Raw genomic sequence first — 23,104 nt, 5'->3', positions numbered from 1 at the left:
CACAGATCGACCACGTCCTCTCCTTGTAACAGGAGCTCTACCAGCAGCACCACGACCCAGGCCATGGCCCCTATTTGACGGTCTCCTCATATTTCTGTAATTTATGATCTTGCCCTAGAAAGGTGTTTATTGAATAGCGGAACAAAACAACAACAGTATCGCAGGGGTGTATCTCACAGTCAAATATGCATACTATGCCGCAATTTAATTTTTTTTACCCCAAAAGGGTGTTTATTAAATAGCGGAATAGAAAAAAGTGTATAAAATTGAAAATCACTCAATAGCACATGTAAACACAGCAGTGTCTTATCACAGACAGCACTGAAGCAAAAACGCTGCACACAACTGACTGATAAAAAAAAATTTCTCCCTCCTCCTCCTCCTCCTCAGCGGGCTTAACTGAGGGCAAAACGATTGTGTTCACTGCACCAACCCCCACACAGCAAAATCGATGTAGAACACTGACCCTGCCTATTCTCCAGCCTCGCCCTAATATTCAATCTCGATAAGATCATTCACTGGCACTGCACAACCAACCCCCCACACAGCAAAATCGATGTAGAACACTGACCCTCCCTATTCTCCAGTCTCGCCCTAAGATGCCCTAATAACTCGCCCTGTCTGCACTCCGACCTGACCCTGAATTCTTTGTGGACACAATACAATTTTTCACTGTCTGTCCCTAATCAGCAGCCAGCACGTATGAGGTGTGCTCTCTCCCTAATACTACAGCAGAATGACGCAGCGCGGTGGGTCTCGAACTTATAAAGACATGGTCACATGCTTCAGATGGCCAATCATGGCTACTAATACATTAATAGGCATGGCTGGGATGGCTTAAGGCACACCAGTTAAACGCTTGTTGATTGGCTGTTGAAAGCCCGCCATTAAAAGCACGCCATTACATACAAAACAGGAAGTAAAATGACTGAACACGGATTTTAAACCCGAACATACAGTAAAGTTTTCGGGTCCGTGTTCGGGTAACAAAAATCCAATTATTCGGTATGAACACGACTAATACAGTCCGTGTTCGCTCAACACTAGTAAGGAATTAAAAGTGACAATGGTGACAATTTTTCCAAAAATTGTGAGGTGATCACAGAAATATCAAGTGTTGAATACATCCATCGCTGGTGTGACAATCCCCCACCGCATGCAGGTCTGCTTACCAAAAAGGGGTATTAGAGCCAAACACCAAGCAGCAGGGCTTCCGACCAGCAATATGGAGATATTCTGAGGGGGGGGGGTCCACCACGAGGGAGGAAAGGCAGCAACTGGCCAGTGATCGTATCACACTTTCAATCAACCGGAGTTACCATGGGACTGCCATGTAAGAAACAGTAAAAACTCCATAGTGTAAAACAATCTTGACCATTTATTAAAATAAAGAGTAAAACTTACAAAATCGCAGACACAGTAAGCGTAATAACAAGCAAGCCGGCCGGCTCCACGTTCCGCCCGTCCTTCCAGGTTCCACTAGGTGACGTCGGCACACCGTGACCCGACACATTTCATCATATATGGCATCTATCTGGGGTGCGGGCAGGGTGTTGACTCCACCGTATAAATACAGACATAATACAAAAACTCCGCCCCATCCTGAGCCGCAGAAACTTTCCAAACTGCCATATTAGAAAAGGGAAAGATGCCAGTCCTATAAACCTAACTGAATCAGAATCAATGGACAGTCAAAATTGCACAGCGATGCAAGATAAAAAATAAATAAAAAGAAAGACATTTAAAATATATATAAAAACAAATATAGCCAGCAACCAATATCTGAATAATGACCGGCAAAAATGTTAAGAAAAAGTAAATGGAAAATTAATTAAATAAAAAATATTAATATATGTATTTGTGATGAAACAAAAAAATATAAAAAGTATGACAAAAAATTATATATAAAAAATATAAAAATAAATAATATTGATCATAAACTAATTAATTAATTGATTCATTAATAATTAAACAAAAAATGAAGAAATGCCAAAAAAAACTCTTGTAGCCTGAATTTAAACAGGAGTTCTGTCGCTCAGAATGAGTTCACATCCAGCCATGAGAATAAATTATGAAAAATAAATGATAAAAACACTTTGTGGAAATCAATTCTTATCATGAATTGTCAATAAAGGCATTGACATCCAGGTCAATATTCAGGCCAAAAGGTGTATAACTCTTAACTCGTTGAATCCAGGCCATTTCCAGCCTAGATAATCCCCTCACCAAAGGTTCACCTCGCCAATGGGGGCTGAATTTATCTATGGCTAGGAACAAGGTATTTTTAGGATCCCTATTGTGAGCCAGAAGATATTGCTTTGAAACCGAATGTTGTTTAAAACCCTTTCTGATGTTAGCTATGTGCTCATTTAAGCACCCCTAAAAGGGGCGCTTAGTCCTACCGATATATTGGTACCCACAGGAGCACTGTATAAGATATACGACACCTGTGCTAGAGCAGGATATAAAGGGCTTAATCGCATGCGATATGCCCTTACTAGTAGAAATTAAACTTTTAGAATGTTTCTGTCTAATGTTGTTAAGTGAGCATACCTGGCATCTATTACATTTATAATAACCATTTATATTCATGAAAAAAACTCTGTCTAGCAACAGGAGGCTCCAAAATGTTAGGAGCAAGGCTATCACGAAAAGTCGAGGTTCCCCTAAAGATAACCCGAGGCCTATCGGGTAAAATCTTATTAAGGACCCTATCATTTCTGAGAATGGGCCAGTGATGCTCTATACAGTGTTTTATTCCTTATATTGTTTAACACGATGGAGCCTTTACTGTTTCTTACATGGCGGTCCCATGGTAACTCCGGTTGATTGAAAGTGTGATAGGATCATTAGCCAGTTGCTGCCTTTCCTCCCTGGCGCTGGACTCCCCCTCACCCTCAGAATATCTCCATATTGCTGGTCGGAAGCCCTGCTGCTTGGCGTTTGGCTCTAATAACCCTGCTTTTTGGTAAGCATGCGGTGGGGGATTGTCACACCAGCGGTGGATGTATTTATTCATCACTTGATATTTCTGTGATCACATCACAATTTTTGGGACAATTGTCACCATTGTCACTTTGAATTCCTTACCACCTGCACTGAACTATTCATTTATTTATTCTCATGCACTTTTTGCACTAATATAATTTGTTAATTTTGTATGGTCATTTATTTATGCAAAGGGTTTTTTGTATTAATTAGCATTTCATATATTTCAATTTTTGTATTGGATTTATACACTCTTTTAGTCACGTTCACATGTGAATATATTTGTATAATGTATTACGTAATTTTTAGCACAACTTTTTATATTTGGACCTAATCAGATGCTCCATGCAGCCCAATGGTGACATATCCGCTGACACCCGCCGCTATCCGATCCGATCCGTGAAATCCAGACGGATGGAAACCCTATTTTCCATCCCTCTGGAGGATGGGATAGGATTGGATGAAAATGGACTGGCGGTCCGTTTTCATCTAATCTCCCCATAGAGGAGAGCGGGGGTCTGACAGGTCTGTCTCAGCACAATAATTGGAGACGGACCTGTCATCCACCTGCTCAGTGGGGATCGACGGATTGATCCCTGCTGAGTAAAATGGAGTCCGCCAGACGGAAAGCCTGTGTGAAAGGACCCTAAATGGACGATCATCCAATTACATCCGTTTACCATAAAACCAGTACAAAACAAAAGCAAGTCACAAAACACTCACATGAATTTCTGCTGGCGACCCGGATCGCACAGCATCGGGGACATCAGTGCCAAATAGTCACTCTGACGCATTTCATCCCAATGGACATGGTCACAGGGATATGTGACTTGCTTTTGTAGTGGTTTTATGGTTGTTTTTAATACGTGTACTACACTATGATTGTACCTTCTGGCTCTGGCTGAGCAACTTCATTTCCCAGTTGGATACTTGTGTCGTGATTCAGCGGAGGTCTCTCTTCCATCTGATATCTGGGTCATGTACATTTAAGGCATTCCAGCTACTGTAATGGTAGCCATACCATCTGGTGAGTGTCCAACTTATCTGGTGAGGGTGGTGACCCACGAATGATATATATTACTGCTCCTTGAAGTGATTATGGTCGCATATATTACTGCACCTTGAAGTGATAATTATCACATTTATGATCTTCCCTTTGGACAAATGATTGCTTGGACTTTTGTATGAGCATTTATTTGTACTTATCTAGTGCGCTACACTGTTTTTATTCATGTATTACTTTTTGTTGGTTGGGTACGCCACTTTAGTGTTAGCTGTCTAATTCTAACACACAGTGCAGAAATTGTATTATTGTTTTTAGGTTTAGAGTTAGATTTTAGGTTTTGTCTGAACTCCCTTTCAATATTTTTAAATCGGCATCTGTCATTAAGCAATACCTGGTGACCCTGAGAGGAAGGTGTGTCCCCAGGCACCATTCTTGTTTTACTCTGCCCATCTCCCAGTTGTGTTCCAGTGTTGCCATCCTATCACACAGGTTTCTGTTGGAGACTGCATGTGGCTGTTTCAACACACATTTAGGCCGGGTTCACATATATGCGTTTTACACCGCCTCCAATTCGCATGTCATGTCATGTGCAGTTTCAAAAAGAGTCCTTTGTGTTTTTGGGTCCAGCTCAGATGTGAATTCAAGCAAAAATTTGCCTCTGAATTGCACCTGAGCCAGGGAACAGAAATTTAACGGACCCCGGACTGCAAACCGCAGCTGCTCATACAGTATGTGAACCCAGGCCTTAGCAGATATGTTCCACTGTTGCCATCTTCAGGAAAAACCCACCAGGGAAATGCCATGCAACTGTTTTTGTAAAAAAGCATTAGGCCTGTTTCACACGGGCTTCAGCTTGTATAAGAGCAGTGTGAACAGCAAGCTTTGGTAAAGCATTTGCAGAGCTTTCAGCAAGTTTTGTTGAAGCTTTTAGGCTCCATTCACACCAATGAGTTTTTTTCATGGTTTTTGCAGAAATGCAGGACATTTTCTTTTAACATGGGTTCCTATAGAACACGTTCACATCAATGCATTTTTTGTGCCTCTGCATTTTTGGAAAGGGCCAGGGACTTTTTTTTTTTTTAAATGCAAAACGGTACCTTTTTTGCTTTTTTGGTTCAATAGACTTTAATGGAGAAGCTGTAGGAAAGCATGTTGTGCATTTTTACAGCGATTTTGCATTTTTAAATTTGCCCAACAACAAATCCCTCCCCCCCCAAAAAAAAAAAATGTTGAAAAATCGCTTCAAAATTGCTGTAAAAACGTGGCAAGCACAGCAAAAAGCACTACAGAAATGCTCAAAAGTAACATGCATAGGTGTGAACCGAGCCTTAAAGTGAAATTGAATTCCAGTTCGTAAATTTTAATCACAGATCCTAATGGGAATGTACTGTAAAATGGCACTTTAAACAAGCTGCTAGCAGGCTTTAGCAAGCTTTCAACAAGATTCAAGAAGTTTTGAAGCCTGCTAGCAGCTTGTTTGAAGTGACAATCCACACTCCTATTAGGATCTGTGTTCAACATTTACAAACTGGAGCTCCATTTGTACTTTAAAGTGGAGCTCCACCCAAAAGGGGAAGCTCCACTTGTTTACTTCTTTCCCCGCTCTGGTGCCACATTTTCACCTTTTGTGGAGGAGTGGGTACCTGTTTTTGACAGGTACTCGTTCCCACTTCTGGGTAAACTCGCCGCGACTAGGTCCCCCGGAAGTTCGACCCCCTCCTCCCTCCTCCCCTGCTGAGTTTCACACATGCACAATAGGGAACCAGCTATGAAGCCGCAAGGATTCACTGTTGCCAGTTTACCTTACAAGGAATGATGGCGGCAGCACCCAAGACCCATTAAAAAAATCCTGTGGTGCCGACATTGCGGGATCCCTAGACAGGTAATTGTCCTAATATTAAAAGTCAGAAGCTACAATATTTGTGGAGGAAGGGGGGAGCTGGAGCTCCTCTTTAACCCCCTCCCGCCGACCGCCTCCCGGCCCTTTAAGGGTTCTAAAAGCTGGGAGGCGGAAGCAGGCATTCAGGTCAGGTCAGGTCTCCGACTGCAGTTCAGTCCTTATCCACATCTGATTCCATCCCTATTGAAGGCTGTGACACCCCATTGCCCTCAAATCCAACTGTTCCTGTGAATCTAGACTCAGATTATTTTTCAGTCCTGACCCCCCCGGCCACCTCCAAAAAGAAAACACACCGCAGAGGTAAACAAGGGGGGGGGGGGGGGGGCGTAAAAGCCAAAAAAAGAAAAACACAATGACCATCAAAATATTCAATCTGTCCAATCATTCCCTACCATCCTCAGAATTAATCGCTACTAAGCAGGGGCCTCACCTTTGCCCCCACAGCAAATCCGAATCCTTTCCAGCTGTTTGTAGATATAAACCATTTCATTAGGAATCTCTCAGTCGGACGTTTTTTTTAAACATGAAGGCTCGCCAATCTGATATAATAGAGGATACCCCTGATACAGATTGTGTCACAGATGATGATTTAGACTCCACCCCTTCAGATCTTAAAGCCCTAATTCACCTAGAGAAATTATTCAGGGATGATGAAGATCTTTATCTTAATCTTCTTGGTCAACATATGCCCACCTCTCCACCAGTATCACATACATCATTCCGTCCCCATTTATCATCATTCCGTCCCCATTTATCTTCAATCCCACTTCGTCTAAAGGTTCCTACATACAGACCTTTTATCAGGTAGTTTATGCTGACATTCGTCATCTGTGTCAGCAAAACTCTAGCACTCAGCTTTTCCAATCCAATCTCTCGAGTCAAGAACACATAGCTCTGCAAGAGCTTACTAAAAATAGCAACCCTATTATCATGTCCGCTGACAAGGGCGGTGGCATTGTCGTTCAAAATAAATCTGATTACCTTCAGGAATCTCTTCGCCTATTATCAGACATCAACACATATACAAAACTGATCAAGGACCCATTACCACAATTTATCACAGAAGCGCATTCAATTATAGATAGAGCCTCATCGGAAGGAATCATCAACAAAATGTAAACTCCCTTTCTAAAATGTGACTTATCATACAACATATTTTTACCACTTACTGAAAGTGCATAAAGACTAGGCCAATCCACCAAGCAGACCTATTGTGGCTGCAATGGAAATTGTAACTAGTTACTTCTCCATTTGTATCGACTATTTTTTACAGCCATTAGCGCAAAACCTTCCTTTCTATGTTAAGGATAGTATACACCTTCTGCAAACGCTGGCCAATTACTCTTAGGAACCATCTTAAATGTGTAAGAGGGGGTAAGCTCCGCTCTTATGGAGTTATGGATATATTTGGCAATATAGACTGCAGCCTCCCTATAATATAGTCAGAAGACTATATATAATGTAATGAGGTAAAGTGTAGGGGGTGGCGCTGTTTGCTGACTTAGATGAATGATAGAGTGCCAAGTGAATAAATGTTTGGTTGACAATAATAAATATGATATATAAATATTGTATATAAAAAATATGTGTGGTAAACCGTAAATCAAAGTGACATGTGCATATACGTCCTTCAAAGGTGAGACCGGAGACCGGCATAATCACCGGAGACATCGTCGGAGGAGGACCGGAGGAAGAAGAAGAAGAGAAGAGCGGACAGCAAAAGAGCAGAAGAGCGGACAGCAAAAGAGCAGAAGACCAGGAGAGGGAGAAGACCAGAAGAGAGGAGAAAAGCAGAGAAGAACAGATGAAGATTTTTAATAAACTTTCCAAAACGTCTCCTGTTGTTATTTACATACACTGCCTTTTATGGGGTGAATGGGTAGGAGTACAGTGTACCCCATATTAGGGGCGTACCTAGAGCATTTGGCACTCGGGGCGGATCCTATATCTGGCACCCGCCCCCCCAGGCGACGAACTGTCCATTGACATGTCACGTGTAAAATGTATGGAGACCCCCTTTTACATTACAAAGCCCCCGTACCCCTGGACCCCTTTATATTACACAGCCCCCGTACCCCTGGACGCCTTTTCATTACACAGCCCCTTACCTCTGGACCCCTTTACATTACACAGCCCCCCCATTGGAACCCTTTACATTACACAGCCCCCATCCCCCCATGGAACCCTTTACATTACACAGCTCCCACCCCCCCATGGAACCCTTTACATTACACAGCCCCCCAATAGAACCCTTTACATTACACAGCCCCCATCCCCCATAGAACCCTTTACATTATACAGCCCCCCCCCCCAATAGAACCCCTTTACATTACACAGCCCCCCCAATATAACCCCTTTACAATACAAAGCCCCCACCAATAGAACCCCTCTACAATAAATCCCCCCCATAGAACCCCTGTACAATACAACCCCCCCCCCATAGAACCCCTTTACAATACAAAGCCACCCCCCCAAAGAAACCCTTTACAATACAAAGCCCACCCTCCAAATAACCCCTTTACAATACAAAGCCCCCCTTCCAAATAACCCCTTTACAATACAAAGCCCCCTCCCCTCCAAATAACCCCTTTACAATACAAAGCCCCCCCTCCAAATAACCCTTTTACAATACAACCCCCCCTACCTTTTTAGGAGGAGAGCAGAGGAGGAGGAACTGTTTAAAGCAGAGGATGTGAGAGAGACTCACTGTCACTCCCGAGCCCTGAATGCACAGCGGTCGGCGGGAACTGCAGAAGTTAACTGTGCTAGTTAATGAGCAGGTGATTGGTTGATAGGCGGTCCTAGCAACCAATCACCTTCTCATTAACTAGCACAGTTAACTCCGGCGCCGACCGCTGTGTATTCAGGGCTCGGGAGTGACAGTGAGTCTCTCTCACATCCTCTGCTTTAAACAGTTCCTCTACCTCCGCGGCGGAAGCAGTCTGGCGGCCGGCCCCGGGTGTCACCCTGGTCTCCCCTGACACCCCCCCTAATGTGTGGCACCCGGGGTGGACCGCCCCCCCGCCCCCCCTATTGGTACACCACTGCCCCATACCCATTCACATAGGGAGGGGGTCTGGGATCTGGGGGGCCCCCTTGTTAAAGGGGGCTTCCAGATTCCGATGAGCCCCCTACCCGCAGACCCCCACAACCACCGGCCAGGGTTGTGGGGATGAGGCTCTTGTCCCCATCAACAGGGGGGCAAGGTGCTTTGAGGTGGGGGGTGCAGAGCTCCCCCTGCCCCAAAGCACCAACACCCCCCCATGTTGAGGGCAGGTGGCCTGGTATGGTGGGGGGGGGGTGGGGCCGCTTGCACATCCCCTCCCCCTTCCTGCCCTACTGGGCTGCATGCTCGGATAAGCATCTGGTATGGATTTTGGGGGGACCCCACTCCATTTTTTCGGCATGGGGCTACCCTCAAATTCCATACCGGATCCGAAGGGCCTGGTTTGGAACCTGGGGGAGACCCCCACACCGTTTTTTTTCCATTTTTGGTGTGGAGTTCCCCCTCAAGATTCTCACAGTGCAAGTCGCGCCACAAGTCGGATCATCTTGATCCGACTTGTGGTGCAACTTTCATTCAAATCAATAGGCTCCCATAGGGAACCATTGATTTTGAATGGAAGAAAAAAAACGTATAACGTGGCTGAACGTATGTTCGGTCACGTTTGGCCGCATTTCTGCGTTTGAAACGCCGGGAAACACACGTTTGAACGCAAATAATTGCGTTCCAAAAAACGTCCCTGAACTCAACTGCCTGCAAATGACTGTACATGACCCTGTGTACATGGACAGATAAGATAAAATGTAGATGGGTTCAGAGGCTTCTAAAAAAAACGCCCAACTGCTCCTAAACGGCCATTTACAATGTCCCGTGTACATGGAGCCTTAAAGTCACGCAGTGCCGAATCGCAAAATAGGGCCTGGTCTTTGAACAGCCAAATCCTCCGGGGCTTAAGTGGTTAAAATTGTCATCATAAAAATTTGTAGAAATTTACAAAAAATAAGGAAAATAGAAAAAAAAATACAAAAAAAAAACAAAACAATATAATCAACAAACTAAAAATATACAGTGGGGCTTAGAAGAACCTTAGATATATTTATTGATATTGTAAGGGATTAGCTCGGTGGTAGGCGTGGATGACCCCTTTGGGGGTGCGTTTTCACAGAGAGATAGCCGAGCAGAGGTTGAAAACAAGACTGATTTATTCATGCAATTTACTTCACACAATTGCAAGCGTCAAAACAGCCAAAATAAAATAAAAGACAAAATAAATCCTTGCCTCTGTGGGCGGCTACCTTCTCACAACTGGAACCTACCTAAGAGTCTGTCTCCAACCTACTGTTGGAGCAAACTTTCTTATCCTACAGCGGATACTCAACAGTCCATGTTTTACCTATAACAGGTCCCTTTACTCTTCAGACTCTTCACATTGAACACAGTTCATTTAACAGATCCCTTTACTTTTCACACTCTTCACATGGAACATGTCCCTTTGTTTTCTTTCCACGTAGCAAAACAGTCCATGTCCTCACCTTTGAGACGTCTTCACACTTGGTTACCCTCCTTAGCTTCACATCGCTTTAGGGGGTCTTCTCCCATGCTCACCAGCTTGTCGGGAGGCACACATCCGACTGTCCCCCTCTCCCAGCCCACACGGCGACAGGCGGCAGCAGTCCTTCTCCCATGCCCACACGGCGTCGGGAGGTACACGTATGTCTGTCCTCCTCTTCCCAGCTCACACAGCGACAGGAGGCAGCAAACAATAGGACTTTCTCTGAACAAATTATAGAGCCTTAACTCCCTCATTCTGAACAGGTGAAGGCCTTTCAACTTCCTGCTGGCTAGCTCTGTAGCCAACACCCTAAATTAATTAATGGACTTTCTAAATCAGGTGGAAATGTATCTCCTTCCTGTGACTACATTCCCAGATTTAGCTGACTTCCTGTCACAATATATACATATAGATCTTACCTAGGGTTGCCGCCTCATCTTTTTAAACCCAAACACATATGAATTACACAGGCTTTCTGAGGCTAATTTTTTGTAGGTAAGGCACCAAGTGAGTTTAACCTCCCTGGCGGTATTCCCGAGTGTGGCTCAGGGTTAACATACAGTGCCAAAAGTGGTAACCCCGAGCCACACACGGGATTACCCCCCAATCACACTTACCTTCCGCTACGATCCTCCGCTGTCCTCCATCACCGTCCACCAGCCATCCTCTCGCTGTCCTCCTTGGATTACCCCACAATCACACTTACCTTCCGCTACAATCCTCCGCTGTCCTCCATCACCGTCCACCAGCCATCCTCTCGCTGTCCTCCTTTCGGTTCCCTTCTCTACGAGCACCGCGACGCAGTGGGGTAGAACCGGTGGGAAATTCAAAAAATACATTTAAAAAATTACATGATACAGTGTAATCTGTTAGGATTACAACTTTGTATCAAGCCATTTTACCTCGGCTTTTCACCTAGTGACTTTTCCAGTGCCCTGCCTGTACTTTTGTGGTTCTTTGTGCCTGGAAAATTGAGAACGTCCATGGCGTCCAAAAAGTGTTCTTTAAGCTCAAAAGCGCTTTTAGATGAACTGGAAAACAGCGACAATGAATCGGAATTATTTGAAGAACTGAGCCATAGTGATTCGTGGGAAAATTTGTAATCAGGTACTGAATGACGACAGCGACGATTCTGCGACTGAGCTCAGCGATTTGAGAACTTGGTGCTCTATTGACTGCGGGATGGATCAGGCAGCGCCCCAAGATTCCCATTTACAGTACTGGAGCACCTGGTATGAAAGTTGATGTTGACCATGACAATCCCTTGGCTTACCAACAATTATTTCTGACCCATGAGGTTATTGAAAAAATAGTTAAGGAGACCAACCGGTACAAAGGGCAACAATTGTCTACGCATCAGAAGCTTTCAAGATGCAGAAAGTGGGAACCAGTGACCAAAGATGACATTTGAATAAAATGTATTATTATTATATTGTAGCAGATTTCCCAGCATAGGTGCAGGCTATGGGTCCCCCTGGGTCACCGGGTGCAAAAAAAGTACCCTTGAGCATGTTTCTCTAAGTGTGAGCACTGAGACAAGAACCAATCCAGTATCTTTGGGTTTTTAGTTTTATTTAGGAACTTGGATGGAAGAAGGGATGAGTGGGATACTCCTTTAACTCAACTATGCACAATTTGGCGGAGACACTTAAGAAGTACTGTTTGACGCTGGCTGAATGCCCGCCAAGGCTGACTTGACGATGGTTAACGCTGGCTGGATGCCGGTAAACGCTGAACTATTCTTGTAACTGAGCTTCAACTAAAGAAATCCTCTCTTAGCTACCTTAGGTACTCCTTCCTGAGGTAGCTACTTGTACACTTTTACTGCACTGCTGAATGCTTCAGGGCCCACACCGATGCCCTTTTTCACTCCCTTATCTTCAGGGTTTAATACTTGGCACCCCCTTTCTATGCCACAACTACCGGTTAGCTGGCTCCTGGATCCCTTTGACCTTCTGGAGTGGCCCCCTCTCTTAGGCAGACCCCTGGGCAGATTTTGAGTACTCACAACACTGTTTTTCCTGGACACTGCTGCCCAGCAGCTCCACTTGGTTAGCAACACTCTGGATCCCTTTCTGCAGCCCAGCTCAACGTCCGGTCCTTCAGGCCGACTGCCCAGGACACCTTCCCTCGCTCTGACTGGAGGAGAGACAACCGTCAGCCTCCTCCTGGGACTCTGCTTCTCGCCAAATACGCTCTGTCACATGCTCCCACCAGGTTTATACCCAATCCCATGGTGCATTGGGGTGAACTCCACCCACTGGGACAGCTATAAACCCTGGTGCGCTATTGGCCAGGTTTCCTCCACCGTCCAACAAGAGCCCTCATTGGATACAGTGGGGAGACTCCCCAGACTCAACAGACTACACCTGGAAACACATGACAGCCTAACTAATTGATCAGGCTCCCCTGATAAGCAGGCAGGGCCACACATATACTTTTCCTAGCACCTACCTAGGAGGGCGCTACAATATTATAATTTATGATTTTGTGTTTCAAACTTTATCGTACCCGGGATGTCTACTAGACTCTTGTTTGGACAGATTTAAGTGAGATAATTCTAAGAATTACAGGCCTAAAATTATAAAACAACAGATTTCCATGAAAAACAATGTACTGCTTTGAGATCAAAAATTCTGACCTAATCAGACCACCAGGGAGGTTAATTACCACCTTAATCAGCCACAGAACCTGTGAAATTCATATGTGTTTGGTTTTAAATGGATGAGGTGGAAACCCTGGTTAAGATCTATAGATATATCATTAAATATATCTAAAGTTCTAAGGTATCTAAAGTTAACATAAATTGAGCATGGTTTAGGTGCAATTTCCATTGTTATACACCGACAAATCGCACCTGAACCTCTGAACAAAGTCGCACCCGAGGTGGCTGAAATCCCACTGTCAAAAAATAAGTATCACTAATCGGTATGGGCAAGTACTTGAGAAAAAGTATCTATACTCGTTTTTTTTTTTTTTTTTAAATGGTGCATCCCTAATATTTTTGTTAACAATAAATTGTAAAATATCTAAATGTAAAAATATAATGTAAAAAAATCTCACCCTTGTATATCCTATAAAACCTGTAAGAGTTTCAAATAGCTGATAATATAGCAGAAAATTAATAGAAAGGGAAAAAAAATCCTGCTTTATCCTGTAAAGAATGTCTTGAGTTGATAGGGAGCTAACGAGCCAGATTAGGCATCCTGACCTCTGGCGCTTTCACCCAATTTGCGTAGGCAATAGTTAAACTTCAGATATACGGTGATAGCCATCAATGCATAGAAAAAAATGCTGTACACTCTTTCTATTCCTAGTACAAATACAATGCTTAAATGTACATAAATGGAAATGTTCTTTGTTGTATTCTTCAGTACCAGACACACCCACCTTTCCCAAAAAAACTCAATAAAACCAACACCATCCTTCATCTAAACATTCTAACATTCGCATATTCATAGAGGTGCTTCTATTTATGCATGTCATTATACTCATTTTGTCATTTTCACTGAATACCTTACCATTCCACACTGTCTCTTACAAAGCACACATTCTGCAATAACAGACCTGAAATGCCTCCACCAATGACAATCACATCATAAGTGTCCCTCATTGTTCTGCTTTTCTCTTCCCAGGACTCCTGGTTAGTATGCAAGAGTGTCCTGTCCAGGCTGAGACTGTCAGAGGTGAGCGATGTCCCCGTTATTGTTCTCGCACAGCCTGCAGTTGCTTACAACAGAAGGAACTGAGTGCTATGGGATTGGCTGCTGGTGGAGTGGGTGTAATGAGAGAGCCTGGAATTGGAAGCTGGCCTATATAAACAGTGTGGAGTATATTTTATCTCCTCCAGTGCAACATTTCATTTCTTTTGGAAATGCTTAGTTTGCTGAAACCGGTTATATATTAAATAACATTTTACCCAATGAGCCCTCCTGGAAATTCTTGTAAATTATTAACGTTTTATCTTTTCTACTTTTTTATTTTTTTGGATTGCACAACAGATTAATGTTGGACTTTATTCTCATAAAATAATGTGAATTCAACTTTAAATTGGTTTGTTTGACCCTAAAATGTGGATACTGTACAATTTAGAAATTAGAAATAACTAGACTGGTAAAATACAATAAAAAAAAATCTTATTCATGGGTTAAAGCAGAAAGCTCAACATTCTATGCATTTATATAAAAAGCCTTCTGTGTGTAGCAGCCTCCCCAGTACCTCCTAATGCTTACCTGTTCCCACTCTCTGTCTAGCGATTTCCACCAGTCCCTTGGCCATCCTGGGACTCTCCCTCCTGATTGGCTGAGATATAGCCAAGATCGGCTGTATTGGCTCCCGTGACTGTCAATCAATGTCTGAATGGACACACGGAGCTGCAGCTCGGCTCAGGTGCCCTCCATAGCAAACTGCTTGCTGTAGGGGCAATCGATAGGAGGGAAGGGCCAGGAGCAGGAACAAGGGACCCAAGGAGAGGAGGATCTGGGCTGCCCTGTGCAAAACCAGCTGCACAGGTAAGTATAACATGTTTGTTAAATGAGACTTTACAATCACTGTAATGTCTAAATTGCTAGCAACAAAAGTGAGTACAACCCTAAGTGAAAATATCCAAATTGGGCCCAAAGTGTCAATATTTTGTGTGGCCAGCATTATGTTCTAGCACTGCCTTAACCCTCTTGGACATGGAGTTCACCAGAGCTTTACAGGTTGCCACTGGAGTCCTCTTCCACTCCTCCATGAGGACATCACAGAGCTGGTGGATGTTAGAGACCTTGCGCTCCTCTACCTTACGTATGAGGATGCCCCCAGATGCTCAAAAGGGTTTAGGTCTGGAGACATGGTTGGCCAGTCCATCACCTTTACCCTGTGGTATAGAAGAGGTGTTTTTGGGGTCATTATCATGTTGGAATACTGCCCTGCGGTCCAGTCTCTGAAGGGAGGGGATCATGCTCTGCTTCCGTATGTCACAGTACATGTTGACATTCATGGTTCCCTCAATGAACTGTAGCTCCCCAGTGACGGCAGCACTCATGCAGCCCAAAACCATGACACTCCCATCACCATGCTTTGCTGTAGGCAAGACACACTTGTTTTTGTACTCCTCACCTGGTTGCCGCCCCACACGCTTGACACCATCTGAAGCAAATACGTTTATCTTGTTTTCAGCAAACTGTTTGCAGACTTTCTTGTGCATCCTCTTTAGAAGAGGCTTCCTTCTGGGACAACAGCCATGCAGACCAATTTGGTGCAGTGTACAGCGTATGGTCTGAGCACTGACAGGCTGACCCCCCACCCCTTCAACCTCTGCAGCAATGCTGGCAGCACTCATACGTCTATTTCCCAAAGACAACCTCTGGATTTGACACTGAGCACGTGCACACCAAATTTAACACACCTGCTTCCCATTCATACCTGAGACCTTGTAACACTAACAAGCCACGTGACACCGGGGAGGGAAAATGGCTAATTGGGCCCAATTCGGACATTTTCATGTAGGGGTGTACTCACTTTTGTTGCCAGCGGTTTAGAAATTAATAGCTGTGTGTTGACTTATTTTGAGGGGACAGCAAATTTACACTGTTATACAAGCTGTACACTCACTACTCTACCTTGTAGCAAAGTATAATTTCTTCGGTGTTGTCACATGAAAAGATATAATAAAATATTTACAAAAATGTGAGGGGTGTACTCACTTTTGTGAGATACTTTATATACAGTATAATTGATGGAATATTGCTCTGATAGTATGAGAAGGATTTTACACCAGAGGACAAATAACACCACACCTTCTGTTAACCAATTAAATAAATGCACTCATATTGCAAAATTCGAAAAATGTGCATTTAGGGCCAGTTCACACTGGTGCGATGGGGGAAACCCTGCAAATCCAGCACGGGTTCCCGCATCGCACCTGAATTGCCGGCAGTTCACACTGCCTTCTGCGAACCGCTGAGGTTGTCAATACAAAGTTAATGAGACTCCCCAGATTGGTTCGCATATGGCAGTGCAAACTGTGAATTCGGACATTAATCGGATCGCATGGGTGTGAACAGCCATGAGATCCGAATCTGGTGTGGACAAAAAAAAAAAGGGTCCTGCGCAAGTTTGGTCCGAATGTGATGCAAATTCACAGTTTGTATGGCTGAATTTGCATCGCACACACTTCGCATGTGATCTGCACAGCAATGCAGTGCGAATCACATGCAATGTCTAGTATTACACCAGTGTGAACTGGCCCCTATTGTTTTTTGCACTGGAACTTGCAAAGCTGTGCAACCATGTGTCATCCAACTTTAAGACAGCACTTATGACAATCAAGCACACTGCTTTAGTATGGCAACAACCCCGCACAAGCTTCACATGTCTGGCGCACCCATCAAAAACTTTCCAGCGTGCTGGAGAATTTTGTGATTTGCTTTTATGCATCTTGCATTACCAAACAAGCAGATTAGTTACCACAAGAGACAACTGGTGTGGTCATCAGAAGTACCCAAAAATCAGCTGAGTATGGACAGATTAAGGCTCGGTTTACACAAATGCGTTTTTTCATGCTTTTTGCAGAAACGCAGGACATTTTTTAACATTGGTTCCTATGGAACAAGTTCACATCAATGCATTTTTGTGCCTCTGGGTCTAATTTACTATACCTCCAACACTGATTTTGTTCTACTTTTTACCTCCATTTTGACTATTTTAAGGTGCAACTACAATTCACTATACCTCCATCAGAAGCAATGTCAAATTTACTAAGATCAAATAACGTCAGGGCTGGAGGTAAAAATAGTCCAGCTAAAAGCTGGACTGTTTTGTTCAAAATCACAATATATGGCAGGAAAAAATAAAAAATGCTTGGGAAAGATGTGTTATATGATCTTGAGATAAACTGCTTTTAAACTGTGTGAAAAAGTTAAGTAGAAAAAAAGATTTTAATAAAAGTGTAAAACGCAAAAATAGCTCCGGAGTCTATTTCTGGCAGATAGCCCATGTGCGCATGCTCCATACCAAAAAGTAGGCTAAAAAAAACTATTTAGAAAATATTAGTGGGAGGTATAATGAATTGCGACAAATACTGCCGCAAATACCGCGGTCAAAAGGCGTCATTCAGGCGCTAATGAGAGAAATGCACATTTCTATTTATGTATATATATATATATATATATATATGTATATGTATATATAAATATATATAGATGGCAAAACAAATAATTATATATATATATATATATATATATATATATATACACAGTATATGTTTTTTTTATTGTTTTGCCTATTATATATATATATATATATATATATATATATATATATATATATATATATATATATATCTATGGCTCCTCCCCAAAGATAAAACATTGTATATGTGTGAAATTAATATATTTTTGGGTTGGTTAGATATAGAAAGTAACAATATATTGGTTTTTGCATATATTAAGGGGGGGTTAAGGATTACCATCACTGGCCTAGGTAAAACATTTCCAATACATTTTTGTTGTCTGTGTGCACCATTTTTAAAATAAAGCAAAATCCCTTTAAAATAAATTGCAAATGGCACATAGACGTTCACCTTGGATCAGAAATGACACCAAATTGGGTTGCACACATTCCAGAAAGTGGTCACTCACAATCAACTGGCTAATCATGGTGAGGGCCACTTTCAGCCATGAAGAAATGGCATTCATTTGCAAAATAAGTGTGTGAGTGTGTGTGTGTGTGTGTGTGTGTGTGTGTGTGTGTGTGTGGGGGGGGGGGTCTGTGCTTGTAATCAGAGCATTGATTACCAGTGCAGACCCTTGGGGGATGCCATTAAAGCCACCAGGGATTGCTGACCCATGGCCACCAGGGATGCCCACCCATGCCACCATTGATGCCAATCAGTGCTCAGGGAGCCTGTTAGTGCCCTCCTCATCAGTGCTGCCCATCATTACCATCTATCAGTGCTACCCACCAGTGCCAATCATTGCCCATCAGTGCCACCTATCAATGCCCATCAATGCTGCATGTCAGTGCCGCCTATCAGTGTACATCAGTGCTGCATATTAGTGTCTCATCAGTGCCTGCCAGTGCAGCCTCATCAATGCTCGTCAGTGCAACAAAAAACATATTGATTTACCAAATTTTATTACATAAACAAAAACATATTTTTTTAGGGGTCAAACATTTAAGTCTTCTTTTTGCCAATTAAAAAAAACCTTGCAGTGATCAAATACCACCAAAAGAAAGCACTATTTGTGTGAAAATAATGTCATAAATTTGTGTTAGAGACAGGGTTGCATGACCGCACAATTGTGCTTCAAAATGCAACAGCATAAAAAGCTGAAAATTGGCCTGGGCAGGAAGGGGGTGTAACTGCCCTGTAAGGAAGTGGTTAACTATTGAAACATGGGACTAAATATTCCATGGGTAATCATGCTCAGCTCAATGGTTTAGTGGTTAGTGCTCCTATCTATAAATACTGAGAGCATGAGTTCAAATCCCAAGTATGCCGTCACCTCCTTAAATTTTAGACAGCTGTAAATAAATACTGAAACTTGGCAAATGCATAATTGCACCCTGCACATATGCATGTCTGTTTCTTGAATATACATGGCCATTGACATGCAATTTTAGGTGATGTAGCCAATGTATTACTATGTGGCAAAAAAAATAATGACACATAACTGTGAGCACACAGGGTGTTATCATGGTTGGGCCTTGAACTCATAACCTAGCAATCTTTGTCTATGAGCATAGACCACTACACCAAAGTGCTGAATACAATCAGACATGCCTGAAAGTTTCAGACGAATAAAGAATGAAGATTGATAATTAGACAGCTGTGTAGTCTGTTATTAGTAAATCTAAAGGTTAAAACACATAAGATACATAACTATACCTTAAAAATAAAATAAACCATAATAGATGACATTTCTGTGTAATAGTGATTCAGAATAAACAAATTTCCTTTTATGAAAAACACAAATGGAATTTCATTAACTCCAAACCCAAATTCACTATTTGGTTAACTCCAAACCCGAATTCACTATAGCAACTAGTTGAAGGTTTAACTCCAGCAACTTCACCTAATTAGGATGCTAATGAGTTTAGGCTGGAGTTAGTTTTGGAGAAGTGAGAAGCTCTACTCCAAACTTATAGTGAATTAGGCCCTCTGTGTCTTTGAAAAGGGTCAGGGACTTTTAAACGCAGAACGCTGCTTTTTTTTTTTATAGACTTCAGTGGAGAAGCAGCAGAAAAGCATGTAGTGTGTTTTTAGAGGTTTGGAGGATATCCATCTATCGAATTAAGTGGAGAGATCCATATGCAAGTTGAAGCCGGTATTCCATCTTTACTGAGATTCAGCATACCACTTACCAATGCTAGACCCCAAGGGGCCATCTGGTAAGTGAGTTATTCATCCGGTGGTGGATTTCCCTTCTTTCCCCTGTTTCATCACGATCTAAGGAAGCACTCCTAATAGGACTTTTTTGAGCACCCTTATGCACTTTTACCTGCACTTGCTTTTTTGCACATAAAGACTATATATTTTTTTTTTTGCATATTTATTCCAGGATTTATGCGATGTCACTTTGTTTATATGATATTTAGCAGAATGCACGGTCACTTTATTGGAATGTGATACATTGATGTATTGAATTCATTTTTTGCTCTTTGCACAGTACTTTTGAGGTATTTATATATATATACACCCCAGGAGGTTTGAATTATTCATGTGATATTTAGCACAATGCACGGTCACTTTATTGGAATGTGATACATAGCATTGAAGTAATGAATTCATCTCGTATATCTTTGCACAGTGCATTCTTTTAAACATATTTATTTGCACATTTATGAGATTTGGATTATTTAATTTGTGAGCGCTGTCCCCCTCCTTTTTCTTCATTTTTACCAACATTAAACACGTGTTGTTTTAGGACTAGCAGCCCACTAACAATATAATTTGTTTATTTATTTTCACTTGTATACCCACAACAAATTAGCACCAATTTCCTAGGCGCAGTCACGGGATTTATATAATCACACCTTGTTATTTCTTATGCTTTTTTATGTTTTGCATTATTCAATCTGCCCAACCAAAAATTGGCCAAATAAAAAGAAAAAAAGAATAAAAAACTCAAAACACATCAAAAATGCGTGTCTGAAAATGCAGAAAGCACAGCAAAAAGCACTGCTGAAACGCTCAAAAGCAACATGCATAGATGTGAATGGAGCTTTTGGCATTGGGCTCCATTTACATCAATGCGTTTTTCATGTTTTTTGCAGGAATTCAGGTTTTTTTTTTTTTTTAAAACATGGGTTCCTATGGAACACGTTCTCATTAATGTACAGTGGGTACGGAAAGTATTCAGACCCCCTTAAATTTTTCACTCTTTGTTATATTGCAGCCATTTGCTAAAATCATTTAAGTTCATTCTTCTTCCTCATGAATGTACACATAGCACCCCATTCTGACAGAAAAACACATAATTGTTGACATTGTTGCAGATTTATTAAAAAAGAAAAACTGAAATATCACATGGTCCTAAGTATTCAGACCCTTTGCTGTGACACTCATATATTTAACTCAGGTGCTTTCCATTTCTTCTGATCATCCTTGAGATGGTTCTACACCTTCATTTGAGTCCAGCTGTGTTTGATTATACTGATTGGACTTGATTAGGAAAGCCACACACCTGTCTATATAAGACCTTCCAGATCACAATGCATGTCAGAGCAAATGAGAATCATGAGGTCAAAGGAACTGCCTGAAGAGCTCAGTGACAGAATTGTGGCAAGGCACAGATCTGGCCAAGGTTACAAAAAGATTTCTGCTGCACTTAAGGTTCCTAAGAGCACAGTGACCTCCATAATCCTCAAATGGAAGACGTTTGGGACGACCAGAACCCTTCCTAGAGCTGGCCGTCTGGCCAAACTGAGCTATCGGGGGAGAAGAGCCTTGGTGAGAGAGGTAAAGAAGAACCCAAAGATCACTGTGGCTAAGCTCCAGAGATGCAGTCAGGAGATGGGAGAAAGCTGTAGAAAGTCAACCATCACTGCAGCCCTCCACCAGTCGGGGCTTTATGGCAGAGTGGCCCGACGGAAGCCTCTCCTCAGTGTAAGACACATGAAAGCCCGCATGGAGTTTGCTAAAAAAACACCTGAAGGACTCCAAGATGGTGAGAAATAAGATTCTCTGGTCTGATGAGACCAAAATAGAACTTTTTGGCCTTAATTCTAAGCGGTATGTGTGGAGAAAACCAGGCACTGCTCATCACCTGTCCAATACAGTCCCAACAGTGGAGCATGGTGGTGGCAGCATCATGCTGTGGGGGTGTTTTTCAGCTGCAGGGACAGGACGACTGTTTGCAATCGAGGGAAAGATGAATGCGGCCAAGTACAGGGATATCCTGGACAAAAACCTTCTCCAGAGTGCTCTGGACCTCAGACTGGGCCGAAGGTTTACCTTCCAACAAGACAATGACCCTAAGCACACAGCTAAAATAACAAAGGAGTGGCTTCACAACAACTCTGTGACTGTTCTTGAATGGCCCAGCCAGAGCCCTGACTTAAACCCAATTGAGCATCTCTGGAGAGACCTAAAAATGGCTGTCCACCAACGTTTACCATCCAACCTGACAGAACTGGAGAGGATCTGCAAGGAGGAATGGCAGAGGATCCCCAAATCCAGGTGTGAAAGACTTGTTGCATCTTTCCCAAAAAGACTCCTGGCTGTATTAGATCAAAAGGGGGCTTCTACTAAATACTGAGCAAAGGGTCTGAATACTTAGGACCATGTGATATTTCAGTTTTTCTTTTTTAATAAATCTGCAACAATGTCAACAATTCTGTGTTTTTCTGTCAGTATGGGGTGCTATGTGTACATTCATGAGGAAGAAGAATGAACTTAAATGATTTTAGCAAATGGCTGCAATATAACAAAGAGTGAAAAATTTAAGGGGGTCTGAATACTTTCCGTACGCACTGTATTTTTGTGCCTCTTCGTTTTTGGAAAGGGTCAGGGCCTTTTTTAAATGAAAAACTGTGCTTTTTTTTTTTTTTGCTTTTTGTGTTCAATTGACTTTAATGGAGAAGTTGCAGAAAAGCATGTAGTGTGTTTTTACCCCGTTTTTACCGCAATTTTCTTCTGCGATTTGCGTTTATAAATCTGCCCAACAACAAATCCCCCCCCCCCCCAAAAAAAAAGCATAAAAAACGCAAAACGAAAATTGTGGTGAAATTGCGGCAAAATAGTGGTAAAAAACTGTGGAAAGCACAGCAAAAGGCACTGCAGAAACGCTCAAAAGTATTATGCATGGATTTGAATGGAGCCTTAAAGGATTGACAACTAGTGTTAAGCTCTTCATTAAGCCCCTGTTCACACCAGTGCGATTTATCATCTAATTTGACAGGCCCAAGTTGCATGGGAAGTGGCACCCTATTGTGGGCAACGTTCAAATCGGTGCAACGCTGTCTTTGCTGTGCCACACTGATATGAAAAAGTAGTTTCTACACTATTTTTGGTGACTTCAGGTGCAACTTGCATAGACATCTGTGCATGGAGTCACACAGATGTCAGCCAAGTTGTACTTGAAGTCGCACTGACATGCAGCTTTGAAATCGTGTGATTTCAAGTGAAGTCGCACAATTTCAAAGCCACATTTAGTGTGAACCAGG

The 23,104-nt window shown here is 42.5% G+C and overlaps 1 protein-coding gene across 1 annotated transcript in view; it reads right to left on the bottom strand.

Annotated features, from left to right (window-relative positions):
• Nucleotides 1-14,343, bottom strand: part of LOC309547668 (amine oxidase [flavin-containing] B-like) — a 198,095-nt gene extending 183,752 nt beyond the window's left edge. Inside the window, exon 1 of the mRNA XM_082247563.1 lies at nt 14,018-14,343. Within this exon, the coding sequence (XP_082103689.1) occupies nt 14,018-14,063 (46 nt within the window). The 5' untranslated portion in view covers nt 14,064-14,343. The remainder of the gene's footprint in view (nt 1-14,017) is intronic.
• Nucleotides 14,344-23,104: the final 8,761 nt, after the last annotated feature.

This window comes from Pelophylax lessonae (genome assembly GCF_965119305.1).
Source record: "Pelophylax lessonae genome assembly, chromosome: 2".
Classification (NCBI taxonomy): Eukaryota; Metazoa; Chordata; class Amphibia; order Anura; family Ranidae; genus Pelophylax; species Pelophylax lessonae.
This window is presented reverse-complemented; position numbering and strand designations above follow the sequence as displayed.